Source organism: Octopus sinensis, unplaced genomic scaffold, assembly GCF_006345805.1.
Source record: "Octopus sinensis unplaced genomic scaffold, ASM634580v1 Contig14649, whole genome shotgun sequence".
NCBI lineage: Eukaryota > Metazoa > Mollusca > Cephalopoda > Octopoda > Octopodidae > Octopus > Octopus sinensis.
Window position 1 is genome coordinate 7,103 of NW_021833295.1, and position 14,479 is coordinate 21,581.

Sequence of the window (14,479 nt, forward strand, 5' to 3'; positions counted from 1 at the left end):
AAAATTAAATGTCAGAAAAGAAGAATAATTTTATATGCTTTCACGTCTTTATCAAGTTTCTATTTTTTACTTTTGTTTCTTGAAGGCAGGATATAGATACTACATAGCAAATCTGTAAGTTTTGTTCTTTGCAGAAATTCCCCCGATCATGAGTGTCATTAATCCAAGTTCTCCACTATTTGTATTAAACATTGTTCAATAGAGGGACTTCAGTACCTTAGACAACAAATAAAGAGTATTTGGATGTATTTTGAGAATGAATCCTACATAATGGAGTCATATTCCCTAAGCACCGCCTGGTTTCAACGGAGACCATGGACAACCCTCTCACTATCCTTGCAAATGACCTGAAAATGGTCGAATGCTACTAGAAAATGCTGATAGTACGCCACAACCGACGATAAAAACTGAAAGTTCTCTTTTGTGTTTCGTGCAAAATAACAATATAAATCAGAATTCAATTCTGGTGTTAAAAAATCCTAATTAGTGCAGTTTTCCAATCGACAGTCGATGCATTGGTCATGGATTAGTTCAGTCGACACGACGCAAGACTTGCAGGTTCGACACTACTCAAATCGAGTAAAAAGAATAACATGAACTGTGTTTCTTCTCTTTTGGACATGGTCGTGGACTGGAGAATTAAATTGCTTTGTGTGGATGGCTCCGTTCTATAAATGAGAGAAGAATTGTACCTCTGATGCAATTAGGAACTGAGAGTTGTCCATATTTACATCCACGTCGTGTATCAGACCGACATTGACTGTCCATTTATTGACCAGTGAACATGTCTGCACATCCCACAAAACTAGACGCTGATCAAATCCACAAGAAATAATAAATTGGTCTAGATCTGACAATAAAACATTCACTGTCGTGGGAAAAAACACAGGAGGAGACACAACTATAATGTCCCCCATTCATTTGGGCAGGTCCCGCATGCCTTCACTCAGAAACCGAGAACCACCTGTACTCCCCTCCAGCTATCGTCCAATAGCACAGATTCCTGTCACACCCAGCAGTGACATATGCGTTCTCCGAGAGTGTCCCGCGAGAAATGGCACACGTGTGACCTCTATGACTAAGTGATGTCATCGATACCTCAAATCCATGGTCTGTCGTTGAGAAATGAGGTCGTAGCATTTCGCGGTATAGTCAAATGAGGTGGTGAATATTTTATCCCCACTTTTCGATATAGAACAAGACGAGATGGTGGAGTTATGGAGACCTATGCTGAGGGTAATATACTCCCACCAAATGTTTGGTGGACACATGTCCCACTTCGGGAGTCCCATACTCGTAACACAAGGTCGGGATCGGAAACAGAGGCAACAAGCCATTCCCCGACATCCACCCACGTCACTATCCCTGGATGAATTGTTCTCCACTGCAATTTACTTAGCTACTCTCACCAGAGGTCTCCCAGTCTCCACATCAGTACAGCAGACTGTCTTGTCCCAACCCCCTGAATAGACTCTGCAATAAATTGTATCAATCCACTTTTTGTAGTCGTGTGAGAATTTTGCGTTGCAGACATTTTTGTTGTGGGCTGTGTCCAAATCGGAAACCAAGTTGAGATTGTCCGTCTCCCACAGCCGCACTTTTCCATCGTGCGAGGAGGAGAGAATCAATTCGTCACAAGCACCTCCAAACTGGCAGGAGGATACTCTCCCATCGTGTGCTTGCTTTGTTTTCATTGCTATGGATACTTTATTATGTTTTAAATAGTCAAATCTTTATTTACTCTCACAATAACTCGAGGCAGTTCAAATCTATTTGAGCAACATCTGAAAAATCTTTTCCCAAAACAACATTTTAAAGCTGGACTGAACAAGTTAGGGAGTAGTAAAGAAAGTTAAAATCTTGTTGATTCATCAAATTATTTCGGAAAATTTGCCAAGTTGTCTAAAAAAGAAAAACAAAACAAATTTGAAATGGTGCCTGTGTCGGAGAATGAATTTTCTTATAAACATTCGCTTTAAATAAACAAGAGCTGCTTTCGAATGAAGGAAAAAGAAATTTCTGAATAATTCAAAATCCAAAAATATGCAATAAAGCATAATAAGAGACTTGCGATAATGAATATTAACAGAAATTTGGTGGCAGTGAAAAATTGATTTTCATCTATTAATTTGAATGAATTTTATTAATAGTTATAAAATTGTATGATATTTATATAAAAAATAATTTATTTACAAAAAATATCAATTTGTGTTTTTTGTTCGTTGTGGTTTTAAGCAAATGGGAGGAGATGGAGGAAGCATACCACATAGGACAGAGATGGTCAAAGAAAAACCCAAGCCACCGATAGTAAGTTAAACAATCTGATACATAACAGAAAGACAGAGAGTCCGTCCACGAAACAAAATGGCGAACCTGCTCAATATCTCAGCACACCTTAAAGAAGCCAATAGTGTCTTGTGAATTGGGCAGGTTGGCATTCCGTTGGTGAGTATCAGACTGTATAATAAGGAGGCTGTGATTGCCCTCCTTCTCGACAAGACATCCTCTCCCCTCGCCTCCCAATTTGACCACATCAAGCGACTAAAAGTTATTTTCTGACTATATCCCAGCATGTCACCGAACTCAATTTATGTGACAACGATTTATTCCACGAAAAGCAACAAATCCTGGGAAATGGATACAACGACCGACACGTCTCCCCTTCAAATGTCCAATCACCAACGTGGAAATGAACGGTCACCACAAGTAGGCTGTCTTCATTACTCAGATTCGTATATTTGAGGCCCTGTGGCTGTGTTCTCAGCAGAAAGGCGTTGGACGCAATCAACCAGTCGTCCTGTCCTATAGTTTGAGTATTTGTGGCCTATGCAGTGTTCTGCTGTGTTTGAGGGGGATGTGGATGTCATTACTATCAATTCCCAGACGTGGACGAGTTCAGGAGGTGGAGGCACTCATGTTGGCACGGAGGGCAAAGTCGGGGAAGTGTAAGTCTGAGAAACACAGGCATGGATTGGAACTGTCGTCTGCCACAAAGAGGATTGTGAACGAGGATTCCGACCGGACTACTCGGGGAGTTGAAGTGAGGAGTGAGACGACGAGGAGTATTCAGGAGGGGGAGTCCACGGAGGTGTACAAGTCTATATTTAGTACGAGTGAGAAGGCAGCCAATCAACTCAAACCTAATTGGATAACATATGATCCCCAATATTTTTATTGATGTGCTTATTTGGTCAAACTTGCTTTTTAAATCAAATTTTTAGTCTTTCTGCTGATTTACATCAAAATGCTAAGACCATTTTAATTACTTTGATAAGACCTTTATTTGTTTCTATGATGCTAGCCATCGAGATATAACAGCTGCTTGTGATTTTAAATACTTAATTTCCATTTTTCTTTTAAAATTGTGTTTTTGAAGATACACTTGGCCTTCGCAAATTGGTTGAAATTTAGAATTTAATTTTAAATAGAAATTTTTTTTAATAACAATTTAATCTTCCAATTCCTTTCTTGAATGGTATACTCGGCTTACTTTTGAAGAAAAAACTGAAATTGTTAATTATAAGGAAGTAAATGATGAAATTTTGTTCAAACGACTAACTGATGGATTTCGAAGACAAAATCAAGAAAAACAATAAACATTTTTTACTGAAGAAAAACGCTATTTCAAAACATTCAAAAAAATTTACAACAATTTTAAAAATTGTGTCTCGATTATGATATGCTCAAACATGAGCGGAACCCATAATTTGGAACCAGTGATGATTTTAAGACCAAAAATGCCTCGATGTATTTGAAATTATGACTATAGATCAGGCTGGCCAACCCAAATCGCATCGCGGGCCACTTTGTCCAAATGGAATCCTTTCCGCGGCCGCATATAATGTACATACTAAGGATAGATATCAAAACAACACAGATAAGATTTTATTAGTATAAAATAGCATTCAGTCAATTATACGTATCAATGAGAAATCTGTTTTTCTTTATCTTCACTTAATTTTTTCAAATCAACTTCACAATTACTAGTTGCACATCTTAATTGGTTTTCTAAGTTTTTATCTGTTAAAGAAGATTATATCTCTTTACTAAACTTTAATTTCGAAAAGAATGATTCACATACGTAAGTAGATCCAAAGGAGCTTACAACTCTTTGTGCAAAAATTCTTAAGTTGGGATATTTTTCTGCAGTCACATATTTGTTATAAAAAGTCAATTTTGGATATAGTAGGATAAACAGTCTTAGTTCACTGTTGCACTGTAGGTCAATTATTTCCGTCTGCAAAGTATTTGAAACAATAGAAACGTCAACATGAAATGGAGAAGAAAATGTTTCAAACATTTCTCATATTTTTTTAGTTCCGAGAATCGACTGTCAAATGCTGCAGCAAGATTTTTTATTTCATCAGCGTACTTGAAGAAATTTTTACAATGGCTGTTGATTTAAATTGATTTAGCGTTGGAAAATGTTGATCATTTCCATTTCTTATTTGACATTCAAACAATGACAATTTCATTCGAAATGCTTTGACTTGATGGCATGCATTAGTAATCAAATTATCCTGTCCTTGTAACTCCTTGTTTAATTGATTAATTTTTCGGTTATATCTACCAAAAAGCACAGATCTAGCATCCATTCTTCATCATTTAATTCAGTAATGTCATTTTCTTATGCATCATAAAACTTTTGATTTCTTCTCTCAAGTCGAAAAAAACGTTTTGGGTTGGCCAGCCCTGCTATAGATGATTCATTTTCTACTATAGTTCACAATGAGCTTGGGTGACTGGATTTATATTTATGGATTTGTTGGTTAATTTTGATTTACAGCTCAAAAATCGAATTTTACTATTGATTGACAACTGGCCTGCGCACTATATCGAAACGAATTTGGAATATATGAAAATATTTTTTTGACTAAAAATAATTCTGGTTTGCTTAACCATGGATATTGGGATAATTAAATCTTCCAAGAGTAATTTTACCCAACGAAAGTTGATCTATTTGACGGAATTGTTGAAAACTCGAATCTTTCGGTCTATAATTCTTACAAGAAATTGAATTTAAGGTCTAGTGCAGGGTTTCTCAAGTTTTTTAACGTCGGGGCCAAATCGATAATTAACCATTGTCTTCGGGGCCGCAGAATAAATTAAATTAAAACTTTCATTAACTTTTAACTAATTTTTTTTTAGATTCATTTTTTATTCAGAACCGAGATAGTTAGTCTTAATTAATTAAAGGAAAATGACTAAAACGAAAAATGTTAACTAAAACGAAAAATTGTTAGCTATTTTAACTAATTGTTAACTAATTTGTCATAACACGGAATATAGGAGGCACATGTAGATCGCAAAAGCTGGCATAAGTGATTATCAGTCAATTTATTTCGATATTTATTTTTTATGTGAATCATTTTACTGAAAATTGACTCACATAAATAAGTGGATCCGAACATTGAAGCATATTTATAAGCATTTATGAGTATATTCGGATATTTTTCTTTGGGAAGTGAACTATAAAATTCCATTAAATTTTCAATCTTTTGCACTGAGGTAAATTGCACATCTGATTGAAGGTCTATCAATTCTAATTGGAGTGATGGCGGAGCATTCTTAGGATCTATATTGAATGGTGCTGCAAAAATTTTCATTGATGGCAAAATTTCATCAAAATTCTTAAAATAAACTAATTTTAATAAACCTTAGAACGTTTTTCAAATTCAACAATAAGGTGACTGATAATGGTAGTATATTTTTCAAATGAACCGTTAGCTTTATTTTCACTCAAACAAGTAAAATGAATTGTATCTTTGAGCATTATTTGATCCCTCCAAGGTATGGTAAAGCACATCATTATGCACTGTGTCAATTTCCACTAACATTTTTTTAAATCTCCTGTGATTGAGAGATTTACCGCGTATCCAATTCACAATGGACAACACCGTACTTATTACATTTTGCATTTTAAGTGACTTTGCGATTATATTCTCCTGATGAATGATACAATGTTGCCAAAATATAGGATCAAGATTTTTTTCAAGTCTCCATTCTGAATAAAGTCCATGAAACCCTTTATTACGACCAATCATATTCGCCCCCCCATCAGTACATATGGAAATTATTTTGGAAGGATCAATGTCAAATTCTTTAATACTTTCAAGGAATTCGTTAAGTACATCCATTCCTTTTGTAGTGCCTTTTAATGAACGAAGAGAAAAAAATTCTTCAGAAATTTTAAAATCCGAAGTGACACCTCTAATGCATACGACCATTTGTTCGGTATCAGAGATATCTTTACTCGTGTCGACAGCAAAAGAATGATATAAAAAATCTTTCGATGTTCTATAAAAATTATTTTTAATAGTAAAGAACTTGATTAGCTGACGGGCAAGGTCCTCAAAAATACATTCTATTCTTCTTGTAATAGTATCATTACTTAATGGTAATCGTTTTGCAATATTTTGTATATTTGACAGACAACATTCATCACAAAAAATGGAAATAGCAGTTTTAATAATTTCTCCGTCAGAATAAGGTTTCATATTTACAGCAAGAAGGTGGCTAATTTTATAAGACGTTAATAACTGATGCTTATTTTCCACTGGTTTAAATATTGAGGACTGATTTTTAAATGACGTCTTTAATATATTGAGTTTTTTTTTCCTTGACTCTCCGAGATATAAATTGTATATTTCGGAGTGCTTCTTATAATGACGTTCAATAGTATAATTTTTCAATGAATTAATGACACAGTTGCATATCAAACAAACAGCTTTAACATTCAGTTCAACGAAAAAAAACTTTTCTTCCCATTCAATTTGAAATTCTCTATTTTCTTGAGATAATGTTCGATATTTCTTTGATGGCATGAAAAAATACTCAACCTGAAATATATTTACAAACACGTGTAGTTAAAATATATCTTTAATAATATTAATTTACAATTAATTTTATATCCAAAATTTATTTTAAAGTTTGGAAGTCGGGGCCGCAAAAAAGATTCTCGGGGCCGCATGCGGCCCCGAGGGCCGCACTTGAGAACCCCTGGTCTAGTGTCTTTTTACGAAAATGCCATGGGAAGACTTGTTTAAAGAGAGGGTCAGAAATTGTTTCAAAGTTTTTAATAAATCAGATAAAAAATTTTGAAATTGATATTTTTGATCTTCTCAAAAGTAAATATTTTTTAAGCATTGAAAACACAAAAAATGAAACATGAAAATCAAAATTCTTTAAAAGATTTTGAAAATAATGAACAAGAATCTGAAAAAACAAGCCAAAATGGACTAGATTAAGTTTCTCGAATTTTTTCAGTAAAAAAGTACAAAGCGAGTATTATTCGAAAATCATAGTGTTAATAGCCTCGCATGTACAACACTCAAAAATCAAAAAGACAATATTAGTGATTAGTAAAGAGCTGAGCTTATTAGTGCGTCTCCATCTTTCTTGAGTAATATTGTCTTCTTTTTTAATTTCCGTAATTTCAGTTTTGTCTATATTTAAGCTAAAAACAATTTCCTAAACTCTGCTGGTGCATTTTCTAGTAGATGTCTAATCGATTTCGACTTCCCAGATATCCCCACTTGCCAGCAGTCTACGATCGACCAAGAAGAGAGTTCAGATTATGAATTAGACGAATTAATGTAACAAAAATCCTGTCAATCTCACTAGAGAACTATGCGATGAAATGCAGAGTAATTTAAAGCTCAAATTTGACGCTCTTCAACACAAGAAATTTATTCGAGAGTAAAATAAATTACACTATATCAGAAAACAGTCACAAATAACAGCAACTTTGACTCAAAAAAGTGATTTGGACACGACTAATGGCACATTTGAGTACGAACATGCTGAATTGGCACTTCAGGTTGTTGTGAGTAGGTCTAATTAGAGAGATTGGATGGCTCCTTTAAGGAGTTTAAAAACGTTAATTCTGATTTGATTAAAAGGATTCCATGTGAGGATTTTATAGGTCGTTTTGAGGAGTTTTGTCGTGATGCAATCACAGTACTGAATGAAATAAACACTACCACACAAAACGTATTATTTTAAATATTTATTTAAAAATTAAATTAAAAATAATAATAATTTAGATACAAGAAAAATTTATGTTTTTAAATGAATAAGATGAGAATGATTATGAACTGGTAAAGAACAAGTAATGGTCATATAGTAATGCTAGGTTGCCGGAGATTGTATTAAAAAATAACCAAATGAAGGAAAAATGTGTAGGTTTGGAGGCTCAAATCAAGTTTTTGGAGCAAAATCAGGACATGACCTCAGTTCGGAGTAGTGACTTGTTGCCGAGGGAATTCTGTGATGGTATTTTGAAAAAATATTCAAAAAACGTGGCCAATGAGCTACTGACTGAATTTGAGGGGATACTGAACAAGGAGAAGTGTGAGTATTATCGACTTGTGGACTGCCATTTGGAGAAGGTCGTCTGTCTGTCTCACTTTAGGTCATAAATATGGTCAATAGTGGGCCTAAGGCATGTCTTGAGCAGTTGATTGACGTGGTTGCAGCCAAATTTGATTTTTATGACCACATCACAAACATCATCAGTGATTTTTCACATTTTATTATCGGAATTGACAATAATTTATTCATTTTAAATACGGTTTGTATTTTTACATTTTAACAAATAATCATATTAAAATAATGTTTATATAGGAAAATGATATTGTCCAAGGACGTGAGAAGGTGGAGGATGAATCCTTGAAGGAAGAGAAGGTTCTAGAACATACTAGAATGGATATGTATATTTAAGATAAAGTAAATATAGGAGCAAGACCCTTGAGCTTGTAAAGTCGGTTTTTTATGTTTCTCATGGAGATGGATTAATTCTAAAGAAATCAAGAATAAATGAAAAAGTTGAGATTATAAAGAATAAAGTCGAAAATTGTTATAATGATGTTTTTAAATGATTTTTTATCTAATAAGTTTGTTAGTAACTAAGTAGCGCAAATGAATACACTCTAAATGATAGATTTGGTATTTCCCCAAGTCATTATGACCTTCGAAGGGTTATTTATCAAAAATATAAGAGATTTGACTGAACTGAATTTGACACAATCTAATGTGGCGAAATATCGTGTTTTAAACTTGCTGATATAAAGACTGGTGGAACTAGTCATGCTCAGACTGATCATTCAAATAAAGGAAAATGCTCCAAATGATATTTAAGGAATCCTTAGAATATGACAACCACCGTCGATATCACTCATATTGGCTGGGAAAATCGTTTTTCGGACAGAACCTGGTTATCAATCAAGCCTCCCAGTCGATACAAGACACCGCAGAATTGGAACTTTGTAGTTGTTTTATGAATGCTTCTCATGTCTATACCATTTCCCATACTAAATGGGATTAACACCGAACTAAGTGAGATTAATGCCAAACAATATAGGAGTAATAACAAACTAAATGGGATTAACACCAAAAAAAATTTTGTTCAAAATTTAATGTTAATCATATTTAGTGTGTCAGCAATATTTCCCTGTATTCCAGAAATAAACCTTACACAATCTTTAGATGTAATTGTTGTTATTCTATCTACAATTATTTTTCAAGTATCCGTGTTCAATACTCTATAATTGACAAACCTTCTTCTTGTTGGAATAAAATTTTGTCTCTTTTTACGGGAGCTTTTACTTTTGACCATACATTTTCGATGTGTTTAAGCATTGGACTGTACGGACCGAGACGAAGAATATAAAAATCATTAAATTCTTCCAATTTAAGAACTTCCGTGATACAACTTTGAGCTGGTGCATTGTCAAACACAATAATAACTGAAGTTTTTAGAATAAACTATAATCTGCGGTATGTCTGTCGAATGAAACCTGCAAATGATTTGTATTATAGATTTCTTTTTTTATTATAGCCTGAAATTAATTTCTCCCAACAACTATAAAGGTACCAAATTTTAATAAAAACATATTCAAACACGAACAGGCGGTGAGTAGTAGACAGGGATCTATCCAATGTTCGGAGTGCAGCAACAAGTAGTGTCAACCCAACATGATCATCTCTGGCTCTAAAAACTGACAGCCTGAACTAATCAAGTTTTGGTACAACAATTGAGAATTTAAAAACAAATTTGAAATTAATCTCATCAAAGCTTTTGAGACAAGAAAAACTCATTGAAGTGCTAATTCTTAGACAAGGAGTCGGTATTCTAATAACAATTTCTCTATCAAACATTCATATACGTATTGGAAACTGTGTGTCGCAGGAATTTGTGACAGGAGCGATCTCAAGGCCAGTACTGTTATATCTCTAATTGGCATTTTAGGATATGTATTACATCAATGATATTTTGAAATTCGCTTTAGACTGTAAAAAGCTTTAGTAAAACCCATCCTTGTATAAGGAATGTCAAAAATGAATGGACAGAGGCTTAACTCCTTTTAAAGAAAGAACCTTTCTAAGTAGCCTATGCATGTAAGGAGTGAAGCATTGTATAAAGGATGTTCCTCTAAGTACCCTGATAATTAAAATGCGCTGCAAGTTGTTTGGATAAATTCTAAAAAGGATATCGAAAATTCCAAATTCACCAGGAAGATTTCATTATTGTTGATTTAAAAAGTCATAAATTACTCATTCCCTCATTTCAGATTGAGCAATTAGAGTAAGGACTGAATGCTATAAAAATAGAAGCAATCTCAAAACAGTAATTCATAGATTTGTGACAACGATTTTGTAATAATCAAATGCATATTTTTTAAAATCATTAATATCGATTGTGAAAACAGAAAGAGTAAGTAACTCAAAAAATGTATATTTTAATACCCCTTTTAGAGTTAATATCTTATTAGGGGAAATGTTCCCTCAATCAATGAAATGAGACCAGCTCTATGAAAGGGACTAAAAAAGCGAACAGACGCTTTGAAAAAGTCCGGCGACCTTAAATAAAACAATATTAGAAAATTATGGCTAGTTTTATTAAACAAAGTCAAATAGCAGGAAGCGCGAATCCATCGTAGGCACTGGTAGTCCAAATAGAAGAAATATCCGGGAAAACAATTTCCTCTGCCTGCACAGCGCCCGATTCGAGATTTCCTGGCTGAGGCATTGATTCCGATTCGGAAACAGCACGATATCTAAACCTCCTGGGAAAGTGATCACATCATTGAACTCTCCATGCGGTACCTCTGGCTGTGGCGTTCAATCAGCACATTGAAACGCTGAGCATATTCCATCCACTCCCGCACGTCCGAAAGAGCCACTTTGAACTCTAATCAACTTAGACAAGGACAAACTTTCCGTGGCCATTTTGTCCGCACATTTGGCTTCCGCTGGTTTTTCCTGACTCAGCAAATCAATTGTGAAATACGAATAGGCCTGTGTTGTAGCAGACACGACTAACCAAAGAGGAGTACAAAACACACTTCCAGTCGTAGTACTTCTTCAGTCTTTGGTTTTTGGACTTTTCAAGAACAGAACCGCCCAGAGTGGCTGAAAATGAGAACATCAACCCAAACAGCAAGTCTCGAACATCCTCGCAGTGTGCCAGGCAATACGAGATATAAGACCAGGACTATGTTTCAGTCGAATAGCTCTTTCCAGCACAACTGAAAGGGTAGAAGAAGACTACTACTTTCCTGGCACTGTCCCAATGCCTGATGGAGATACATATCGATGACCATGTGACTGGAATCGCACGTGAGAGAGGGCACTGATGTATTGATGGTCTCCAATATTTCAAAACATAATACTTTCGAGAATACGAATATTCCCGAAGACTTTCTAAGAAGGTTGAAGGCGGACTTGAGAATATGCTCGACTGATGGACTGGGAGTGAGAGGACAGGTCTACTCGTAGGATTTCAGATGGCAGAGAAGCAGACAGGCAGCATTGATGTACCACAAACCAACATTGACACTCATTTGGACAAATTCGAATGCACTATCAGTCATTTCTCTGCTTATAAATGAACATGCTAACATGGGAGACTCCCCGACCAATGACTGACTCCATTTGAAGGGAATAGAACTGATCAGTTTGCTGTTGGGGACTGACGATGGGCGGTCGGGGTCGAATATAAATCCGTAGAGGAATCCAAGGTACTCTTTGAAGGTCCTGAAAATGTCCTCGGGGTCACTTTTTGTTGTGGAAAGGAGATTGAGTAACTTTTTACGGGTGATTCGGAGATTACTGAAGTAAGGAAGGGGATTACTTGATTATTAACTGGGAGGGCGGGTTGTGTGTTGATGTGAACATGTCGAAAGGCTGTTTTGAACTTTCTTTCATTCTGTGGCGATAAAAACAAAACATCAAATCAAATATTAATTCAATTAAATATATTAATTAATTTATATAAAAATAAATATTAATTAGTCCATCGTTGCGTCATGTGGTCACCTAATGGAACCAATAAGAAGGGACTACAGGAGGCAAGAGAGAGTAAACTAAGGGGGAGAAATAGCTCAGATTAATAGTTATTTAGTCCAATAAGGTCGTCTACGTCGTCAAACATCCAGTTGGTCTCGTTGATGTAAACCAAATACTTTTCGAGATGTTGCATTGAGGCCTTATGTTTCGCTAATGTTACTTTGTCCACAAAAAACCAATTTCAAACCGAGAAGAGAAGACAGAGGACTCATAAGAGCAATATTTGTGAGTGTTCAATGCTTGTAATAAATATAAATACACAAACGTTCGACCACATCGACCGGAGAAGTGGAGATGAGGTGATATCTGTCCTTCTCGTTTGTGCGCGGAGAGTCGTCCTGGGAGGAAAAGTCTTTGTTATCAAAGCACACAAACCTAACACACGAGCCATATAATTCAAATTGACATTTTATTTATTCCAATTAATTTAAATTAAAATTGAGAAAATAAAGATTATTAAAATGTATATTGAATAATTTTGTGCCTTGATTAGTTATGGACTTGATTAAGTGTGTAGTAGTTGGCGACAGGTGATTGTAGTTCGGACATGTTGTAGTTCTGTGGGAAAGACCAGTCTCATCACTGCCTACACGTCCGAGTCCACTTTATCAAAAACCGTGGCTGCCGTGTATCCAATTCTACGACATTGCAGACTCAATTCCTACAGTGTCCAGATGATGAACACTCAGGAAAAGGACGGAGTGGTCGTCCATCTTGACTTGTGGGACACTCCGGGGAAACCAGACTACGACCGACTCCGCGCACTCGCCTACCCAAAGACTGTTATACTGGATTGGTTATTACTAGGATATTTTTATTATTTGTTTTTCTGTCGTCAATCCTCAGACTTTTCGAAACATTGAGTCCAAGGTGTTGTTTGTTGAGAGGTTTAGTGGATTCCGGAAATAAATGTCCACTGCCTGAATCCTACTTTTATGATTGTTGCAACAAAAGTCGACCTGCGAGACGACCAGGACACACTCGACATTCTTAAATTGCAAAATCAAGTCCCCGTCCCTCAAAAGAACGGCCAAGAATTAGCAAAGCGCATTGGTACTACTTTTAAACAACAAATGCAGGAGCAGCAAAATACTTGGAGTGTTCTTCCTTTATGAAGTACAATGTCAAGGATGTTTTCTATCAAGCAACCACTATTGTTTTGAGCAAGGCAAAAAAACAGTCCTGCATTGTAGTTTGACATTAAAAAACTAATTTTACACTGTTTTATTCTCTCGCGACAGTAATTAAGTCTATACCCACAAGGGAAATTTTTGGGTATAATCCTGGATATTTTGGTAAGGAATTTGTTAAGAGGGGAAGTTGTTTTCACTATTTTATTCAACTAATAAATTACTTTTTTAATAGTACTTTGCTGCTCAGCCACTAGCGCCATTTTGGAGTTGTTTCGTTTATTCTTGCTATTTTTATTTTTCATCAAATGAGTTATTTGAGGCAGAAAACAAATCTAACTTTTTTTGAAAGTCCAAATATTTCCTGAAAAATAGACATTTATCACAATGGTCATCTCAATCTTGAGACAACTGCAATTCATGACTAGAATTTTATATGTGTGCAATTTTTCTACTTCCACTAATTTTACATTATCGATTGAAGTAACACCTACTTCCACATTGAATTGGCTTATTTTTCGTAAAGGATTTTTGCTTTTATGTCCTAGAAGGCAGCCTCGAGGTATATAACAAATAAGAGCCTGTAAGTCATCATTCTAATCTCGTCGCCTCTTGGCTTATTTTTGTTTCTTGTCAAATGAGTTAGTAAAAAGTGGAATTAAAGCAAATCTAACTTTCAGATATTTTTAGTCAAAACAGTTAAATTCAGTCTATTCAATGTATTAATGTTAATTTTGTTTATTCAAAAACAACAATTGTTAAATGATTATATTCGATACTGGAGTAGCTAAGAGTCGTTTGAAATGAGATCGAGGAATTCTGTTGAATGAAAATTAAATTGCACCTTTAAAATTGATATTTCCATCGCTATCCTGGTCGCAAGATTTAATTAGATTTCGACATTCTTCTTCTGTACAGCAGACACCCGCAAGATTAAAAACTTTGCTGAGTTCTCTGGCGTTTATTTTCCCGTTGCTGTCCAAGTCCAATTGGTCAAAACA

General features: G+C 35.2%; 1 protein-coding gene across 1 annotated transcript; it reads right to left on the reverse strand.

Annotated features, from left to right (window-relative positions):
* Positions 1-5,735: 5,735 nt before the first annotated feature.
* LOC115230159 (general transcription factor II-I repeat domain-containing protein 2-like) lies at positions 5,736-6,824 on the reverse strand. Its single transcript, XM_029800371.1, has one exon. The coding sequence runs from the start codon at positions 6,822-6,824 to the stop codon at positions 5,736-5,738; it is 1,089 nt and encodes a 362-aa protein (XP_029656231.1).
* Positions 6,825-14,479: the final 7,655 nt, after the last annotated feature.

Coding starts and splice junctions, on each gene's coding strand:
- LOC115230159 (XM_029800371.1), bottom strand. CDS start 6,824: ATGCCATCAAAGAAATATCGAACATTATCTCAAGAAAATAGAGAATTT.